The sequence below is a fragment of the Camelus ferus genome, chromosome 5 (genome assembly GCF_009834535.1).
Source record: "Camelus ferus isolate YT-003-E chromosome 5, BCGSAC_Cfer_1.0, whole genome shotgun sequence".
NCBI lineage: Eukaryota > Metazoa > Chordata > Mammalia > Artiodactyla > Camelidae > Camelus > Camelus ferus.
The window spans coordinates 91,292,636-91,312,370 of record NC_045700.1 but is presented as its reverse complement, the minus strand read 5'-3'; the positions used below and the strand labels follow the sequence as shown (position 1 = coordinate 91,312,370).

The 19,735-nt window shown below is 53.5% G+C and overlaps 1 protein-coding gene across 3 annotated transcripts in view; it reads left to right on the top strand.

Annotated features, from left to right (window-relative positions):
- Positions 1-19,735, top strand: part of NGEF (neuronal guanine nucleotide exchange factor) — a 101,339-nt gene that overhangs the window by 77,183 nt on the left and 4,421 nt on the right. For all 3 annotated transcript variants that reach the window (XM_032480521.1, XM_032480523.1, XM_032480522.1), the window contains 6 exons: positions 10,258-10,418; positions 11,630-11,782; positions 12,991-13,120; positions 15,855-15,929; positions 18,174-18,263; positions 19,200-19,363. In XM_032480521.1, coding sequence (XP_032336412.1) covers positions 10,258-10,418; positions 11,630-11,782; positions 12,991-13,120; positions 15,855-15,929; positions 18,174-18,263; positions 19,200-19,363 — 773 coding nt within the window. The remainder of the gene's footprint in view (positions 1-10,257; positions 10,419-11,629; positions 11,783-12,990; positions 13,121-15,854; positions 15,930-18,173; positions 18,264-19,199; positions 19,364-19,735) is intronic.

Below are 19,735 nucleotides of genomic sequence, written 5' to 3'. Positions count from 1 at the left end.
TTGAGCACCATAAGGAAAAACAGGCAAGACAATTCTCATAGAAAAAGTGGCCCATGATTAAATGAAAAAAGGAAAAATATGAAAATCAAACTCCCTGGTATCAAAGAAGTACAAATTCAAGCAACACTGAGGCACCGGCATTTCAAAATGGCAGAGACTTTTAAATAAAAATATATTTAAATCCTAGTGTTGGGGGGATTTTGAAATGAGTACTCCCCAGTGCAGGCGATGGGAAGAGTGTAGCAGTATTTGTATCAAAACCCTTTTACCAGAATATGTACACTGTCTAGTGTTTCTGTTTCTAGGAATTTATCTTGAAAAGTCATCAGAAACGTGCACAAGTATTTCTTAGGATGTCCATTCAAGCAAAAATTAGGGAAAGGATGGAGGAAGAATTCTAAATGCCCAATAGTAGGGAATTACCTAGTAAGGCAGTGTACAGCTGGACAAGGACACAAATACTGAAAAACATCCTTTCAAAAAATGAAATAGGTGAATAATCATGATATATTACATTTTTAAAGGGCAGGAGAGAATATTATGTGTGTAGGAGAGTGTGCATAGAAAATAAAGATATTTAATAAATCACATTTTTGTCATTTCCAATGGATCAGATCAAGGTATCTAGTAAACTGGGATGACCTAACCATAAATGCCGTCATGTGCAGGAGTGAGTAACACAAGCACATGACTTCAGTGCATCTCGCTCTGAGTCTTTGTAAACTGACTTTTCATACTTATTTTAAAGAGCTTCATGTGAGTTTCTGTTTTGTTAATATCTGGCAATGGGCACAAGGCTGAGATCTTCAGATTTTATGTTCCAAATCAGTGACTTCCCTACTGGATCATCTTTTCACTTATTCTTTCTTTAGCTACAAAAGCAGCAGGTCCCAAAGAACGACTGTTCACACGAGGAAAATACCCCTGTGTGATGGCCTTTTGGTTGGCCTCAGTCTTAATCAGTCACTGAAGAATCAGGATTCAAGAGCAGAATTGTATGTTTCCTCCTCCTTTTTAAAGTGAAAATTAGGCAGCTGAAACTGGAAAGTGTTATCTTAGAGGTTATGTAGGCTTTTCTTGGTTTACTTTTTATTTTTTAACTTATTCTGAAACTCTTGGTTCCCACCCTCCTGTCTGGAATGGTTTTTGAATTACCATTTGAGAACACAATGGTTGGAGGAAATAACTAGACAGATATTCAAATTACAAAGTTAGGAAGGAGGGAGCTGAGAAAGAGTCGGGTGTTCACTTGGGGGGTGGGGACAGTCACTCCTGGCGACAAAGCACCAGGCAGTCAGTACTGGATTCACACCACACTGGACACCAGTGTCACGAGACATAAAGGACAACCTGGAGGTACTGTCCCTGGAGTGTCGCTTCTGTGGCTGGCATGGGTTGTGTCCCCAGATCAGATAGAGAAAGACATGCTCCCCATGGTCCCTGATCTTGCTGAGCGGGGTGTGCAGAGCTCAAAAAGAGAGCAGCAGATGGTATTTTGAGTATCTCCACGGAAACAGGGATACACGTACCTTCCCGGGGGGTGACCCGCCCAGGCTGGCACTGGTGACTGCCCCTCCCCAGCATGCCTGCACAGGCCCTCCTGCCTCATCCTGCTGGGAACCGGGAGGGAGGGGACTTCCCAGGTTGCTAGCACGTTTTGGTATAACGCAGTCTGATTCTGCACAGCCTCTGAGTTCAGAGTTGTATTTTTGTAGCTTTTCAACTTGTTTTCACAACTTAGAACTTAAATGTACTTTCCTTTTTTTTTCCAAAAGAAAACTGTCCATTTTAGAAGGAAATTACTTACGGTTTTTAAAATGATGTACCTCTATCAGAAAATTGTTGTGATTGTTATTTTATTTACCAAGCTTCATTGAATCATATATTTGTCTCTTTAGGATAAATCCTAACAATTCAGCACATGAGTCCCATATTGGGGAGGGGCAGGGATCTTTGCCCCATGCTTTAAGGTGAACCATAGCCGTCACCCAGAACATCGGATCTCTCCTGTTGTGTTTGATTTAGAAAGCAAGCACTTGTACCTATTTTAACAGGGTGACAGTGTTAGCATTTATCATTTTAAAAATAGATTATCGAATAAATAATTTGCACCTCATAAAATTCAGAGAAAACAGAATTACAGAGGAAAAAGTTCTTCCAACCCCGACGTTACTTGAGAAAACGTGATAATTGGCTTGTGATGTGTGTGAGCTTGCTAACGCTGGGGTTTGGGCAGCTCAGAGGGAGCATACTGAGCCCCAGTGCCTGCATGCCAACTCACATTTAATATTTGGCTCCTAGTCTCACAGCAACCTCAGGAGTAGCTGTCATGACCCATGTGATGCCAAGGCCCCCGGGGAGTCCCTGAGTCCCAGCCCTCCTTGCATTCCCCGCACAGACAGGAGACCACACTGAGGCAGGTCGGGGCATGGGCTCTGGACTCCAAATTCATCATCATTTTTTGTGGAAGAAAGAGATGCTCTAGGGGCTGCTTCTTAACTAAAAGCCTTTTTGGAGTCACTTCTGTGCCTGTGTGTACAAACCACCCCCCTTCAGCCTCAGAAGCAAGGAGAGCGCTGTGCTGAACAGTCAGACCACACAGGAAGCAAGACCTGGCAGAACGAGGATGCAGGTCCACCCCAGGGTGGGGGTGGTGATGCTGGCTACAGTAGGACTCTGAAGGCCCAAAGCAGAGAGCAGATGTGGCCTCTGATGGAGGACACCCTGCCGGCTCCTGCTGACACCCCCAAGGAGGTTGGGGGTAGCTCACCTGAGCAGCCAGGGCAGCTTCAGGCCCCCAGGGGCCTCTGGCAGGTCTTTGGGTCTGTGGGCTGCACAGGGGCTGAGCATCTTGAGCACAAGGCTCAGCCATCAGCCAACCAAGTTGGTCAAAATTCCCACCAGCGTGTGGGGAGAGGGTGGGCACGGAGTCTGAACTGTGGGGTCTGACTCAGGGTGTCAAAGGCTGATGCCCCACAGCCTCTAAGGCAACCTGAGCCCAAGGAGGGATGCCCCACCCCTCGGCATTCTGCCCAGCTTTCTCCCCCACCCTCCAGGCAAAAGCAAACAAACCAACAGTGAAGTCAGGCATCGGGCACAGGCCCTAATGCTCAGGACTCGGGGTGAGAAGCATGAAAGAACGGTATACTTGGGGGCTTTGGGGCTGGGGGCTTCCAGCCCTGGTGCCAGGGCTCCTCAGACTCTGCCATGCTTCAGAATGACCTGGACCTCTTGTTAAGGGACAGGTTATGCAGGGTCTGAGAAGGGGCCTGGGAATCGGCATTTTCGTTGACACCTGCGGTCTCAGAACCAGGCTGAGAAGTGTTGGGTTTTTCCCCTTTTTTTTCCTGGCTAATTCTTACTGGTTCTTTGACTCTGACAGCCCCTTCCAGAAGCCTTCTCTGGTTGTCTGCCTCTAGTGGCTCTGGGCACCTATTTGTGGAGAGAGCTGGAGAGGGCAGGACAGCACCCTGGACCCTAGATCCTTCAGTGGTTGTGGTCTCCTGAGCCGGCGAGCTCCCAGGGGCAGGGATCAGGTCTTGGTCATCTCGGGATCCCCAGTTCCCATGGTCCCCAGCTCTTAGTAGGTGCTCAGTAAATATTTGGAGCACTGGGTTTCCTGGATGCTGTCCCAGGGGCCAGGCCTTTCAGGAAGCCATCTGGTAAAGGAGATGGGACATTGCACATCCAGGCCAGCAGAAGCCACGAAAGGAGGATGAACAACAGGCAGAGCTAACAGTGTCCTTGCAAAGAGACGCAGACAGCCCAGAGGAGGAGAGGTCTGGGAGCTGAGCCTTTGGGTGGAGGGTGTGAGTTGTGGGCACAGCTCACCCACCTAAATGACCGGTCAACCCGACGCCAGGCTTGGTTCACATCTGAGTGCTAGTTTAGAGGCTTTCCCTTAACAAACTTATTATCAAGCATCTACTTGAAAGCACCACGTAAAGCAGAAAAGATGATAAAGAGCCTGGAAAGAGCCGATAATCTAGGGTGGGAAGGAGGGAACTTCTGTATAAATAATAATAGCAGACCAGCCTGTGAGGGGGTGGGCACTGGCCTGGCGCCGTCGCCGCCTGCAGGCTCACGGGGAAGCCGGGCGTTTGTGTGGGAAGGCGTCTCTAGCAGAGCGGTCATGGCTGGAGCCCTGGAGTCGGAAGGATGGGGCTCGAACCTTGGTTTTGCCATTTACAGGCCATGTGGCCTTGGCACCCTCATCCAGACAGTGGGGACAGTTGGGCGACCTCCCTCCACGGTGGTGGTGAGGACCGAGGGAAGTGACACGCCAGAAGCACTCAGCATTATGCAGTCACGGGTTAGGAGGTGGACATATGGCAGCTCTTACTGTTATTTGCTGCTGGTGTCATTTATCTCTGATCACTTGCATAGACGCAGTGGAGGGAGCAGGACGTTTGCGGCCACTGTTTACCAGTGAAATGCCCCACTCATCCATGTGTCTCCGGCACGGAGGTCGTGACTAAGAGAGAAACATAGGTTTCCTGGATTTGGAGACTGAGTGATGCCCGACCTGGCCAAAGGGCATCAGGGAGTGGTCAGCAGTTCTTGGAAAACAGCCTTTTTCTCCACAGTGTGATTTTCTGGAAGCAGCACATGCTGTTTTACAGAATGCTGGTGAATAGTCATCATTCTGGTCCGGACCCCCCCAGTGGTGTGGGGGGCCTAGGCAGAGAACATCTCCTTTCTCTGGACTCTGGTCCAGACTCATTCACAGCAATTTGAAATAATGTCCGACTTTGCCCTGTTCCTTGAGAGGTGTGTGTCCTGTGTCGGGAGGGGCCTCGCGCCCTCACCCTCCAGTCCACGATCTGGTCGGATGAAGGGTGAAGCCGGCCTGGACTGAATGTCCAGCCCAGAGGACAGAGAGGGACAGAGTTCTTGGAGCTGGATGGGAAAGCAGGCAGTACCTTAGCCAGCTTGGGCAGAATACCTCTGACCGCTGGCTAAACCACAGACATTTATTTCTCACAGCTCTGGGGGCTGGAAGTCCGAGATCCAGGTGCCTAGGGGTCGGTTTCCGGTAAGGCCTCACTCCTCGGTTTGCAGGTGGCTGCCTTCTTGCTGTGTCCTCACATGGCCTTTCCTCTGAGCATGTGTGTCCCTGGTGTCTCTTCCTCTTCTTGTGAGAACACCAGTCATGTTGAATTAGGGCCCCACCCTTATGAGCTCATCACCTGTATTTACCTCTTCAAAGGCCCATCTCCAAATGCAGCCACGTTGAGAATTAGGACTTCAGTATATGAATCTGGGGGACACAGTTCAGTCCACAACAGGTGGGAAGACACAGGCTTCCTGAGAAGACTCATTCATTCACTCACATGGGAGCCCAGACCTGGCCACAGCAGACAGTCCGACCTGGGCAGAGCCTGGGATGTGGGCAGAGGTGAAGGGGCCCCACAGGACCCTTAGGGTAAAGGGATGCTTTTGCTTCCTGGCCCTGCAATGACACAGCAGACGGCAGCAGCAGCAGAGAAGGGAGGTGGTGGGGTGGTGTCCATCCTCAGTCAGCTCACCTTTGTCTCCGACCCCCACAGAGGCCACCCTGGTGACTTAGCCCACACAACAGCATCGTAATAAAGGTTATGGCACCAAAGACAACTGGGAATCATTAACATGAGGTCAGGGGAAGCTGAAAACAATCCAAATCAGGATAGGGTCCCTGGAGAATCCTGAGCTGTAAGAAGGGGACGGAGCAGGTAGAGAGCAAGGCAGAGGACCGGGCAGCCTCAAGCTTAGCTAATGCTGTAAGGAGGAAGGACCAACCCCAATGGGGACCTCAGGTGGGACATAGAGGCAGATGGACTGAGCTTGCCTGGCTGGACAGTGAGGACCCACGTCGGACAAAAAGACAGCACAGGAAAGTATGGATCAGGAAACTGAGCTCTTAACAAACAGCGCTCCTTGTGTTTAGGGGCCTTTCCTTCACTTTTCTTGATCAGAAGCAGGTTGCTTTTTCCTCCAGACTTTTCTCAGTATCTTCCTCTTTCATCCCTTTTCCAGTGGGTCAGGGGCCTGCTCTTGTTTCTTCAATTGCATTGCTCAGCCAGGGTGGTCCAGGTGGGCCTGACTCTCCGGCCCCAAGGCCGCGTGAGGTCAATGAAGGCAAATGGCACTGAGGCCTGGGCTATATCAGGGGAGGGGCCTGGGCTCTGTGTGTCTGTGGGCCGACTTCCGTTCAGCAGGGTGTGGTGCTGGCCTGGGGTCTGCAGGCTCAGAAACCTCTAGTCTCCCCCGTGGAGGGGGAGGTACTCACCGACCAAAGCTGAACCTCTCAGCTTATCTGAGACTCTGCGGTGATGGTCCCGGCTGGAACTCCAGTAATTTCTCTGATATGTTCTTTCCTTTCCTTGGAGAAAAATCTAAATTTACTGAGAAAAATATGATCCAGTTTTTAACCAAGCCTGTGGGAAGCCGGGCTTGGCTTCTCATCCGCAGGCCAGCTGGGGAGGCGGTGAGAGCACGTTGGAGCCCAGGAGAGGCACGCAGCCCATGGGGACTCTGGGACGCAAGTGTGGTTCTGGCCCACATGGGGTGGACCTCTGCTGTATCCCCATATGGCCCCTCTAGTGGCCTGGCTACCAGCCCCCTCCCAGCTGCAGCAGGTGCCCATATCCCTTCTCCGCACAGGCCGTACTTTGGGACTGAGACTCGGTGTCACCTCCTGGTACAGGCCCTCCTGATCTCTCTGGCTGGAGCCCCCTCCGTGAGGCACTAGAGGTCCCGTAAAGGCAACGCCTGGACGTCAGATGTCGGATGGATAGTGACCCCAGACGTCAGTCGGCCTGGTGCTTTGAGCTGGGCCAGCTCCAGGCTGGGCCTTTCCTCTGTGCACTGTTGTCCTCATTCTGCACGTGTGGAAACTGAGGCTTAGCGGGATGAAGTGCTTCTCACCCGTGGCAGTGGTCTGGCTAACTCCAAGGCCAAAGCCTTGACCACTCAGCTGCTCCGCCGCCCATTGGTGGACGCCAGGCCCAGCACAGCTACAAAACTACCTGGGACTGGCCCCTGAAAGAAACGTCCAGAGTTAACCAGATCTTTCCCTTTGCAGAGAACCCAGGTGGGAGTTGGGCTTGGTAGTAGCGGGGGTGGAAAAAACCAGGAAGCGTTAAGGTGATTGCTGGCAGATACCAAGCGGAAGAATCAAGCCCTCAGCACTGTTGGGAGACTAAGCTGTGATTCATAAAATTCAGGCCAGTCTAACTGAGCTCCCCAAGGACATCAGTCCCATGTGAGCCCCGCAGCCTGACGGCGGGCAAGGAGGGGCCTGAGCCAGCCCGGCCGGCTGCAGAGCAGCAGCTGGTTTTATGAAGGAGAGGTCCTCTGTAGAAAGTAACTCGCACACACCTCTTTCCAGCTGATTGGATGCATTTTACTGCTGTCTGTTCTGTCTTCGCTCCCCTGGGATAGACGCTCCCGGGGCGGCAGGAGCTTACTGTGTTCATGGAGCATGCCGGGGCCCAGAGCAGTGCTCGCGAATGGTGGTGGCAGACAGACGGACGGATGCGTGGATGACTGGGCAGGGCCTGCATCACTGTCAGCTCCACATGCCTTGCAGAGGCTTGAATGACTGAGACTAAAAATAATATTGATGAGGAAAAGACAACTGTATTGATGTGACAGATAATTTGATGTATATAATGAAGGCAAACACCCTGGAAAACCAAACTCCACAGATGACTAATCGCCTATAAATGGAGAGAGGGGGTGAGTTCATGGTGAATGGATACCAGCCAGTACCAATTAGCAGTGATTCAGGCCCAACACCCGCTGCGTGTCAGAGACCGAGAGGCCCGCCTGCCTCTGCCCCGCGGCCCCCGACCCCTCGCCCTCCCAGAGGTCAGGACGGTGATGCTGTCAGCCCGGGGCTCTGTGTGGCTTCCCCCGTGTGATCCCAGGAGTCCCTCACATCGTTCAGGGAAGCAGGGTTTGACAGACATGCCTTTATCTGTGGGGCTGCATCCTGAGCATGGTGATTTTTTCTCTCCCTTGGTATCTGCAACACTCATCCTTCTCAGTTTGGGTTTTTTTTCTTTTTTTAAGCTATATTTTGCTTAGAACTTGCAAGCTGTAATAGCTTGACACTTTCTTAAGAAATTTAAATTTAGTGTCAGGAAAGTGATTTGTTTTCAGCATCTGTAACAGGTGCTTCCAGGAAACTTCCTGCTGGGCATAGTTGCAGCCTTGCCAGGCAGAGCTTGGGTGGACGTCAGCAGAACAGAGGGTGGGGCCTTCAGCGCGGGGCCTCCACTCTGCCGTGAGTGAGGCCAGCGTGATGGGCTTCATGTGGTTTTGAATCTTTAAGCAGACCAAGCATCTGTGACCTGGGGACAGTTACAAAAGGGCTATGGGCTTCTTTCAGCGCCTCATCTCATTGTCACTGTCCTGAGTGAGGCACGGACACTAGGGGGCCGGGTGGGCGCCCCTGCGGCTAGTACCCCCTGGCCTGTGATTGGTGGGCCACCCTGCGGTGATGTCTGTGTGAGCTTTCTCACTGGTGCTGGGCAGGTCTGTGCCGTTAAGCATCTGCCTGAGCTGAACTCGACAGGGGTGGGTGGTGGTGGACAGAGCCCAGAACCTGGAAGAACCCAGCGTTGACTCTCTGCTCTTCCATTCTCTGTGGTAACTTTGGAGACATTACTGAACCTCCACATCTGTTTCCTTTTAGTAAAACGGGAACTTCTGTACATCCTTCCTGGGAGGCCTGTGAGGAGGAAATGAGAAAGAGCCTAGTACATTTGGAACACCTATGGGCCCCTCCCTCCCTCTGCCACCCTCCCCTGCCTCCCTCCCTTCCACCCAGCCTTCCTAACCCTTGGAGCTCTAGCTTTCATTGCCAGAGCCTTGAGCCCTGAATCAGGGTTCTGGCCAGTGCGGAGGATGGAGGGCCCCAAAAGGAGTGAAATGCTGGGGGTCTGGGACCCTGGGACCAGGGCCCCCCGCGCTCATCACTGTCTTGTTTCCTGTCCCTCCTCTGCCTCTGTCTGTGTTTGTTTCCTGAGGCTGATGTAACAGGGTAACACAAACTGGGCAGCTCACACAGATGGGACTTTGTCCTCCTGTGGTTGTGGAGGCCAGAGCCTGAAACCAAGGTGGTGGCAGAGCTGCCTCTTCCAGCTTCCGGGGGCTCCAGGCGTTCCTTGGCCTGAGGCAGCAGCATTCCAGCCTCTGCCTCTGTCCTCACGTGTCGTCTCCCCTGTGTTTCCGAGTCACATCCCCCTCTGCCTCTCTCCTGTAAGGACACCTGCCATTGGCTCAGACCCTCCATCCAGGATGGTCTCCTCACCTCGACATCCTTAACTTACATCCACAAAGACCTTTCACCAAATGGGTTCACATTCCCAGGTGCCAGAGATTAGGGCGTGGACACAGCTTTGTGGGGGCACAATTCACCTCAGTACACTGTCCCTTCTGGGCAGCCACGGTGGGACCTGAACCTGCCCTAGGTCGAGAAACAGTGGAGAGAGGTGGGGGAGAGGAAGGTGAGGACGGCCCCAGGGTGGTCCCAGGAAGGGTCACGGGTGTGCCTGGATCTACCACCCATGACACTGGGGAAACGGAGCTCCAGGCAGTTTTGTTGTGTCATCGGCTCAATAACCAGGCAGTGAGCGTGAACAGAATGAAGGTGGCTCCAAAAAGCTTATTACATTATGGATTTCTTTCTCTCTTTCAAAATGAAAATTGCTCCATCGATTACATTGTAAAATCAGACCATGAAAGAAATAATATGTGCTCATTCTTCAATCTTCAGACAATTGAAAGGGTAAAATTAAGAAAAGAGTAAAAGAGTAAAAGGCACCCCAGATTCCACCCCCTGCCGACACCTGTGGTTGACATCATGGCCTGTTTCCCTCCAGACATTTTTCTGGACTTGCAGAAGTGGGGTTCCCTCTACTGCTGACTCTCCCACCCCTTCCACACCAGGAGACAGCTCTGACTCACCCTGAGCAGCTGTCGGGGCCCCGACGGACAGCTAGCCTCTCATGTTTGACCTTGTCCTGTACTTGGACATGAGGCTGTCTCTGGCCTCACTGCTGTGAGCGGGGGCAGCCTTCTCTGTAAGGGTGTGACCACCACAGATGGCAGCGCCGTCCTCCACGCACCCTCACCAGCACAGACCCCAACAGCAGTCTTCTGTCACCTTTACACTTTAACATCTATCTGAGAGCGGGGTGGGGGGGAGCGAGTCCTGGGTGCTGACCACCGGCTCCCTCTTGCCCGCTTTGCCCGGTGTCCCCTCCGCAGGCCATGTTCGAGCTGGTCACTTCGGAGGCCTCCTACTACAAAAGCCTGAACCTGCTGGTGTCCCACTTCGTGGAGAACGAGCGGCTGAAGAAGATCCTGCACCCGTCCGAGGCGCACATCCTCTTCTCCAATGTGCTGGACGTCATGGCCGTCAGCGAGCGGTGAGCCCCCCGCCCCGTCCCCTCTCCTCGCCTGCACGCGGCTGGAGCTGGTGGCTTGAGCCCATTACACTGGCTTCTCTCTCTTGTCTATTTGGAATTTTCTGTAATCAGATAGAAATACATAAACCCAAAGACCTGCCAGCCTCCCAGCAGGGCAGCCAGTCATGTCCCCGTGGACAGGACTGCTGCCTGCAGGTCCCCCTCTGGCAGCACAGGTGCTCTGTGTGCCCCGTCCACGCAGGTGTGGCAGTGGCAGGTGTTACGACGGGGCCTAGAGGTGTCCACGTCAGCTGTTCTTTGTCCTGACAACCGAAGGCCCTGGCTTGGTGCCTGCAGGGCCTGAGACCCTCTGAGGATTTACACTTTCTCTTCTACAGTGGGGTGGTATTTGTAAGACTTTGTGGAAGTGGTGGTTGGAACTGTGCTGATATTTTGCCTAAAGAAGGATAAAATGAGCTTCAGTGGAGGAGGAATGACATCTATTGACTGATTATTGCAAAGAAGAAATGAACTCCAGTCATACTGTTAGCATAAAAGATCCATTTGCCATTTTCACTGTAGGCTGTGGATGTTTACAGCTAAAAGTGCAGAACTCAGTTTTTATGGCTGGTCCAACCCCACCTGTTCAGATGTGAAACGGAGGTGTGACAGCAGCAGCCCCACACCTGCGTGTGACTCCCTCTCCACACTGACACCCCACCTTTCCATTTGCATCCCCACTGCCCAGTGGGCTCAGGAAGGCAAGACTCAGATGAGAGCAGAGTGGCCCCTGAGACCCCTTGCCTCTGTTGCTTCACCCCCATGGGGGGAGGGGTGTCTATTTATTTATATATTTTTTATATTTTATTATGGAAAATCCCCAACGTGCAGAAGTATACACCAGTGTAAGAGCCCATGCTTCAGCATCTAGGTTCACCCACGTCCCCACCTAGCCCCGCTCCCCACAGGATCTTCTGAAGCAAATCCCCATCATCGCTTCACTTCATCTGTAAACACATCAGAATGTATCTAAAAGATGAGGTTTCTCTCTTTTAAAAATACTCCTAATGTTATTATCCACCCAAAAAACTGAACCAGTAATTCCTTGATGTAATGGAATATGCCCCCTCGCTGGGAAATCACCCTCTTGTGTTGGCCAGTTCGGTTTGTTGGATACGTGTCCTGAGTCTCCCCATCCAGCCACCTTTGACCCAAGCCGCTGCCCCCTGCAGGTTTCTTTTGGAGCTGGAGCGCCGGATGGAGGAGAACATCGTCATATCGGATGTATGTGACATCGTGTACCGTTACGCCGCCGACCACTTCTCGGTCTACATCACCTACGTCAGCAACCAGACTTACCAGGAGAGGACCTACAAGCAGCTGCTGTGAGTGGCCGGGCAGCGGGGCCATCGCGCATGCCCCAGTGCGCCCCTGATCCTCTGATGCTGACACTGAGATGTGGTCCCTGGACCTCTGCCTTCCCAGGGTAGCATCCAAACCCGGCATTTTCCAGGGGCTTGGGTATCACTAGAAAAATGTTGACCCTGGGATAGTCAGCCTTGGCGCCCACTGGACTGGTGTGCAGATGGTCGTGCACAGCTCTGTGAGGTTTAGAAAAGGGAGTTTGATGCCAAGAGGAAAGTAGTTTGAACAAGAGACAAAGCAGGGGTGGAGGAGAAGGAGTCTTTTTGGTGGTCCTCCAGCAAAGACCTTGAATTTACTAATCTGCCCCTTTTGTAAACTTTCTTGGGGTTTCTGTTGACAAGATAATTTTTTCATTAACACGCCTCTTGAATCCTTCACACTTTTGTGCCTCATTTCAACAACAGTTTAACTGGCCATATGTTCTTAGCACACTCGGGGCACTAGAGGACTCCCCGAGGAGTGACATCTGAGTGTTACACTTCACTGGGCCTTTCCATCAAGCCATGTAGTTCCTTGTGGACATTTTAAAGTCTGAGCATTCAGGGGGTTCTGGTGTTTTACATCTGGGGTTTGAAATTAGAATTTGAGGGAATTGGATGCCAGTTTTCAGGACAAACCCTGGGAAGACAATCACACAGGAGAGTAGGTCTCCCCCTGTGTGGCTGGTGAGAGCAGACTCTCTGGGCCCGAGTGTGAGTCCTGAGGACGCGCAGCCCAGGGCCCGCGTCTGATCTGCAGCAGTGGTTCCACTGCCGAGCCATCTGCAGGCGAGATATCCCCCCTGGCAGGAGTCGCTCGGTTCCCCCGGCAGCCGTCCCCAGCCCGGGGCCTGCTTCTGTCACTACGTGGGTTTACCTTGCCACCGTTGCCTGCTGGGTAAATCACCAAATTATGCATCTGATTCATAGTCTTGGCCGCATGAGGAATTCTTGCCTTCCCACACACAACGTATTTTGCTAAGTCTTCATGGGCCAGGCATGTGAAGCCACTATTGTTATTTGACTTGTACACGAACAGTTTATTTTCCATTAAAAAAATAAAAGAAGAAATGGACACATTTTCTGTGTCCGTGGGCTGCCTGGTTCCTGTGAGGCTGTGGATGGGGAGGAAGCCCCTCTGATTCACACCTCCTGCGAGCCAGGGACCTACTCTCATGTCGTGTCTCCAGCCAGGAGAAGGCAGCCTTTCGGGAGCTGATCGCACAGCTGGAGCTGGACCCCAAGTGTAGGGGGCTGCCCCTCTCCTCCTTCCTCATCCTGCCTTTCCAGAGGATCACACGCCTCAAACTGTTGGTTCAGGTATGGTACCCGCCTCTCTGCCCCCACGCACACTTCTACTGCAGGCCGTTTCCTTTGGTTGTTCCAGGTCTCTGCTGGCTTTCTCAGAAGTCCATTTGTTCCACAAATCCTAATTAAGCTCCTACTGTATGCCAAGCAGTGAGGGATTCAGCCCCTGCTGCCAAGAAATCGCATTCTGGGAATGAGGGAGACATTGACAAACACACACAACCAGGAAGTGGTCATGGCTGAGGACAGTGAAATGGGGTAGCATGTTCGGGGTGCCTGCCTGCCTACTGCCAGTTGAGGGATCAGGAAAGACTCTTAGATGAGGGACATTTAACCTAGGACTTGGCTGACAGGGAGGAGCCATTCAGCTGACAGGGAACTGCTTATGCAAAGGCCCTGGGGCAGTGTAGTTCATAGATAGGGAGGCCAGTAGTCAGCTGGGGCACATGATGGCCATAAGTGTAGAGATGTGGGCAGAAGCCGATCAGGGGCCTAAGGGGCCAGGTAAGACATTGGATTCTGGCCTCAGTGTGATGGGGAGTCACCCCATCTAGCTGACATTTGTAAGACCTCAAAGCAGCTGCCACATGGAGAGTGCTGGGCAGGAGGGCAGGAGTAGAAATGGGAGAAGGGGTTAGGAAGTGATTCGAGAAAGAAAGGTGGCTTGGCCGGGGTTGGGGTGGGGCGATCTTGGAGGGAAATCAGTGAACTGAGCTATGCACTTGCTGCTGTGCAGTGAGAGGGAAGGAGAAGAATCTTTTGGTTTGAGCAGCTTGGGTGACAGTGCTGTTTTCCGAGGTGGGGAAGATGGGGTTCGCTGTTGGACCAGCTGAGTTTGGGAGGACTCCGAGCAGCTGAATCTCCAAGTTTAGAGTCAAAGGAGGAAGTCAGGGTGGGAGCTCTCGGCACCAAGGTAGCATTTAAGAGAAGAAACCACCAAGGATGGAGAGACGGGGTCCTGACACCCGTCCTGGAACATCATGCCCACAGAGGAATGCTGCAAAGCCCGGGTAGGGTGAGGTTCCTGAAAGGGGGTCTCTAAGAATCAGGCACCAAGCAAGATGGGGTGGAGACCCCTAAATGCCTGCTGCGTGCCAGTGCACAGAGGGGAGCCCTGGCCCACCAGGCAGATGAAGTGGGTGGTGTGGACTGCCTGTGGCTCAGAGCAGGGTGAGCTAAGGTGGTGACCTATGAGCCACAGTTGGGGAAGTCAGAGGTCAGACAGGCAGGAGGCCACAGGCAGCGAGCTCCACGGGAGAAGGGCAGTATCAAAGAGGAGAGGTTGGAGCCTGGGGAGGGAGGGGCTCAGAGGCCTGAGACCCAAGTCAGAGGAAGCAGTGCCCTGGGGTGGGGACAGTAACTTAGCAGAAAAACTGAACGAGGACGTGGCCAAGTCATAGGATGCGGTGAATGAAGGAGGCACACATGAATTTTTTTCAGCCTGGAAACAATGAAACAGAAAACAGTAACATTTCCTAATTATGCAGAAAAATATTTTTAAGAAATTTTATAGGAAAAGAGCATATACTGACATACAAAAATCGGAACTTTTGAATGATGAAAACCAACAAAACTAAGATCAAGACTTTTTTAAAGGACATCTTAATGTCAGGAGAAAAACAGTGGAATAGGGGCAGGGGGCTTGGTTCAGAGGAAGCTTGCTTGGGGGTGAAGGTCGGGCATTCCGGGTAGAACTGCCAGTCACTGCATAGGAGAGGAGAGAGGCTGATCCGGGAGGAAGCCAGCATGGGGGGACGTGTGCACCATCCTCTGCTGGAGGCCACGAGTAGGACCTGAGCAGGCGGTTTCATTCCAATGAGAAAAGGTGGAAGTTGAACCACACTGTTCACTGGGAGGTAGGTTTGGGAGTTGGGGGTTGGTGACCCCACGTTGGGGGAGGGTAAGGAGGGGTTGGAGCTGACCATTTCTCTGGCTCGAGTCAGAGCAGGTAACCACACAGAGGAGGCTGGGGGCTACAGCTCAGGGACGTCCAGAAGCGGGAGGGATCTGGGTCTGGTCTGAAGCTCAGGAGAGAGTGAAAAGGAATGCCCAGCACCCTGGTGTCTAGGTGGTGGGTGTGGCCCTCTGCAGTACTGGGTGGCTGGTGGGGCAGCTGGCGGCGGCGAGGTGGACTGTGCTTAGACTGTGCTCGTTATGGGATGAGAGCAGGTCAGAGACAGGCGCAGTGAGGACTGGGAGGCAGAAGCCATAAAAAGTGTGGAAAGCAATGCAGAAATTGTCATTTATGGGAGAAATTCAGAAAAGTTCAACCATTGGAAAAAAGACATTTTTATCAATAAGACCAGTGTTAAGAAAGCCTTGGGGTCACTGCAACTTGGCTTCAAATGACAGTCCCAGAGGAAAGGGTAGGGAAGCCCCTGGTGCCACTGCAGACACTGAGCCTTGGGGACAGACAGGCCCTGGACTCGTCCCTTCCCTCACTGCTGGACCCTGCCCCCCCTTTGCTTTGGTCTTCGTTGTAAGGAGACTGGGGCTCTGGCTTGGCCCCCTGTGGGAGACTTTGACTGGTGGGTATCATCTTAGAGCAGGGAGAGGCTTGGTCCGATGCTCGGTTCTCCTGGCCTCTGCCCGACCTGGGGGGCTCTTTGTATGAGGACGTTGCAGCAATATGAGGCTGTTTGGATCAGTGCAGCGGGGGGGGGGGGGGGGCACGACTGCAAAGGGGGCGGAGAGGGAGGAATGGCCACACATGATGACACTAAATGCAGACTTCCCCGGTGCTCAGAACATCCTGAAGAGGGTGGAGGAGAGGTCTGAGCGGGAATGCACTGCCTTGGACGCACACAAGGAGCTGGAACTGGTGAGTCGTGCTTCCTCTTCCCCCGTTTCCCGGTAAGCTGGCCGCCTCCTCTAGGCCGCCTTCCCGTCCTGCTCCCTCCTGTGTCGGTGTCTTTGGAAGACGCAAGTTCATTTTAATGTTAGCCTTGGCAATCCAGAGAAGTCATTGGATCCAAAAAATAAGTCAGGTGGGGCCTGCACAGGGCAGCCCTGTCTTACTCCTCTCCCGGGGCGGTGATGTGCGGGGTGGCCCAGGCCACAGCTGGGCACTCTTCACCCTTGGACACGTCGGTGGACCCCTCCTACCAACCCAGACTCTGCTGCCACCCACAGGCCCCGGGCTCTCCCATCAGCTGCCTCACTGCAGGCATCTGAGGACCTTGGAGGCCCCACACTTGTCCTCACCTGTTTCCAGTGTCACAAGCCACCGCTGTTCCCTTCTCTGACACCCTCTGCAGCCAGTTCTGGCTCTTCTTTTGCCGTGACGTAGCCCTGCCCTCCCCCCAGACATCTCCCTGGCCCTCGAGCTGCATGTCTCTCATCCCTGCGAGCGGCCCCACCAAGCCCTGGGCTTTTCCTGTCCAAGACCATCTCCGCTCTTGAGCCTCGGGGAGAAGAGCTTCCTCCTGGAAGTTGCGGGCAGAGCAGGGGTTGTACGGGAGGAGGCGATGAATGTGTCTGTTATTACGTGCTCAGCTAATGAGGATCCTTCTGGTCTTAACTGCCCTCAGGGTTTGGCTCCAGGTGTCACTGGAGCCACCAGCCTGCTCTTGGCAGCCATGTGGGGGCCGCTCTGTTGTGCTGGTGACCCCGCGATGGACAAGAGCCTGGTGCTGGGAAGTCCCTTCCACTTAATGTACTGGTGGCAGCAGCTTTAGTAAAAGAACTAGCTTCAGTGGGCATCTGGTGGTGGTTCTAAGCCATGTCAAGCCACAAGGACTTCATAACTCAATGCAGTCACTTCCCCCTGGGCCTGTCCTCATGTCCCTCGCTCAGGCCAGGTGGCCACCAAAATCCGTCTGGCAATTATACCCTTTGACTACTGGGGAAAACGGCACTCCCTTCCCAGCCTCATCGGGGGAAGGCTGGAGCCTCAAGCAGGCTGGTCAGGGAGGGTCCAGCCAGGCTGCATCTTTCAGGGCCCCCTGCCCACCCCTGGAGCCGACATACCTGATCCGATGGGAACTTCGTTTCGGCCCCACTGGGCAGCCGGCCACACTGGCCCCAAGGGGTCTCAGGGCATCTGCAAGTGTTTCCTATTTTCAAGTTTTTTTATGCTTTCATCTCCCTTTCCTTTCCTTGTAAGGAAAGATATACTCTTGCTTCTCATTTACTTTCTTTTAAGACAGGTGGGCTATCCCCCCTAATTTATAAAAGTGATGCTCAATACAAAAAAATTCACAAAGTGTTCGTAAGCAGAAAAAAGATGGTAAAGATCACCAGTTACTGCACTGCTGACGTGCTGGCTCCTGCCCTGCCAGACCCCCTTCCAAACAGACGCCTGCCCACACAATTGTATTTTTTGCTGACAGGGCTCGTGGTTTGTAAGCTGGCTTTGCTCTCCATTTAGTGCATGTAGGATCACTGCACTTTTTCATGATTTCAGAGTACAGGGTTATGTAGACGGGTGAGCATTAGTCACTTCCAGTTGAGGGACACCGAGGTTAATGACAGTTTTTTTGTTCTGAACAACACTGCAGGGAGCGTCCTGGTACACACATCCTAGGGCACTGTCCTCGTTCCTAGATGCTGAGTGCCTGCTGGGTGCCTGGCCCTGCGCTAGACACCCGTGATCCTGTGTCGAGATCGTTTCTTCAGAAGGAATCCCCAGAAGTCCCAGAAAATGTGGTTTCATTGGGCCTTGTGGTACCTGGGCTGCCTGCTGGGAAGGTGGGCGAATCTCTTGCTTTCTTCACACTGTGTAACAGGGCCCAATGCCCAGACCCCAGCCGTTTTTCAGTCTGACCGATGAGAAAGGACATCTGACTGTGGAAATTTGCCCTCTTGGGTGACGTGAGGGGTCGGCATCGCTTTGTGCACTCTCTGGAGTTTACGTTCCAGCGAAGACAAGGTGCTAACTTTCTCCGAGGGAACTGAGAGTCGTAACTGACAGCCTGATGAGGTTTTCCCTCTTGCCTTTATTCCAGAAGGTGCTGGAGAAAGGCGCTCCAGCCCAAGGAGCTGGCCAGTCTCAGCTGCGGGCCACAGGAAGTGGCCTGAGGCAGCTGGCTGCAGATGGCCTGATGTGTCCTCCTTTCTGTCCCAGGTGGTAAAAGCATGCAATGAGGGCGTCAGGAAGATGAGCCGCACGGAGCAGATGATCAGCATTCAGAAGAAGATGGAGTTTAAGATCAAGGTGAGCCCGCGCCCATCCACGTGGCCCCCACCCAGCCTGGCTGGCCTGGAGCATCGGTCACTGGCCAGCCCTCGGAATAGCCACCCTCGGGTCTCAGCACAGTGTCACCTCCACCGAGGCCTTCCCCAGCCCCCGAGCTGAAAGTCCCTGCCTGCCCCCAGTTGCCAGGCCGTCACATTGGCCGAGACTGTCTTCTACAGGATGGTGCAGGGACCTGGGAGCTGCCTGCTCTCATTTCCTGGCTTTGCGACCTTGTACAGTCAGTTCACACAAAAACATGACATAGGCTGTTCCCGGGATTCTTAAATCTGGGTGATTTGAAAATCTGAGAGAAGTTACCAACCTTCTCCCCCAACTTAGCATAAAGCTTTAGACATTAGTGATCCTAAGGGGCCCAAGGTCACGCTGGGTTTGGGAGCCCAGCCCCAGCTGAGGATGCAGGGGTCCAGGCCCCCCACATAGCTCCATCTGCGGACTGAGTGCTGGGTGCCAGGTACCTGCCCTGGAGCCACCGAGTGGGGACCTGCAGGCCTGGCCTCCCCGCCCTGTGCGACTCAGTTCTCGCCTCTCCCCTGTGACCTTGGCCCCTCTGATTCTGCATCACACAGGCTGAGCCTGGTGGGGGTATCACACACACACACACAGAAGCACCCACGTGTACACACTTACTGACAGGTGAGTACAGACCCATACAGGACACGTGGATACACGACAGACAAATAAGCGCACGCCTGCACACGCCAGCACAAACACGCACACCCCTGCCCTTCTCACTGGCCCAACTCCGCCCATTCCTTGCACCAGCGCCCCAGGAGTTGTGGGCCCCGTGCAGCCCTCACACACCGTGACTCGCGGTTACCCAGTCAGGGCCTGGGGGAGCCTCGGGGGGGCTGGAGGGGCACAGCCGTTCTGACGCCATCCCCCCTGCCCCACCAGTCGGTGCCCATCATCTCCCACTCACGCTGGCTGCTGAAGCAGGGCGAGCTACAGCAGATGTCAGGCCCCAAGACGTCCCGAACCCTGCGGACCAAGAAACTCTTCCGGGAAATTTACCTCTTCCTCTTCAACGACCTGCTGGTGATCTGCCGGCAGATTCCCGGGTGAGTGGCGAGTAGGGGGCGGGGGTCCCCATGGCCTGGTGTGGCGGGCAAGGTGGCAGGATGCAGCTCAGGCTTTGGGTCGGGTTTAAAGGTCCCCTCTGTTCTTGTCCAGCCTGGGGCCTTTGGGCAAGTTTACTGAAACCTCCTAAGCTTCAGTTTCCCCTCCTGTCAAGTGGGAGCTGTGCTCCTAAGGATGGGGGCGCTTAGCTCAATGCCTGACACATAAGGCGTGCTCAGCAGAGCAGCCACTGTGGCGTTGTCGGGGCTGACCCTCTGTCTGCCGTCCACACTGGGGGGGAGGGTTGGGAGAGGGGGGATAGGGGTTCATGTGGGGGCTTCTGGAAGGAGGTGAGAAGTGGCAGCAGTAGGGCC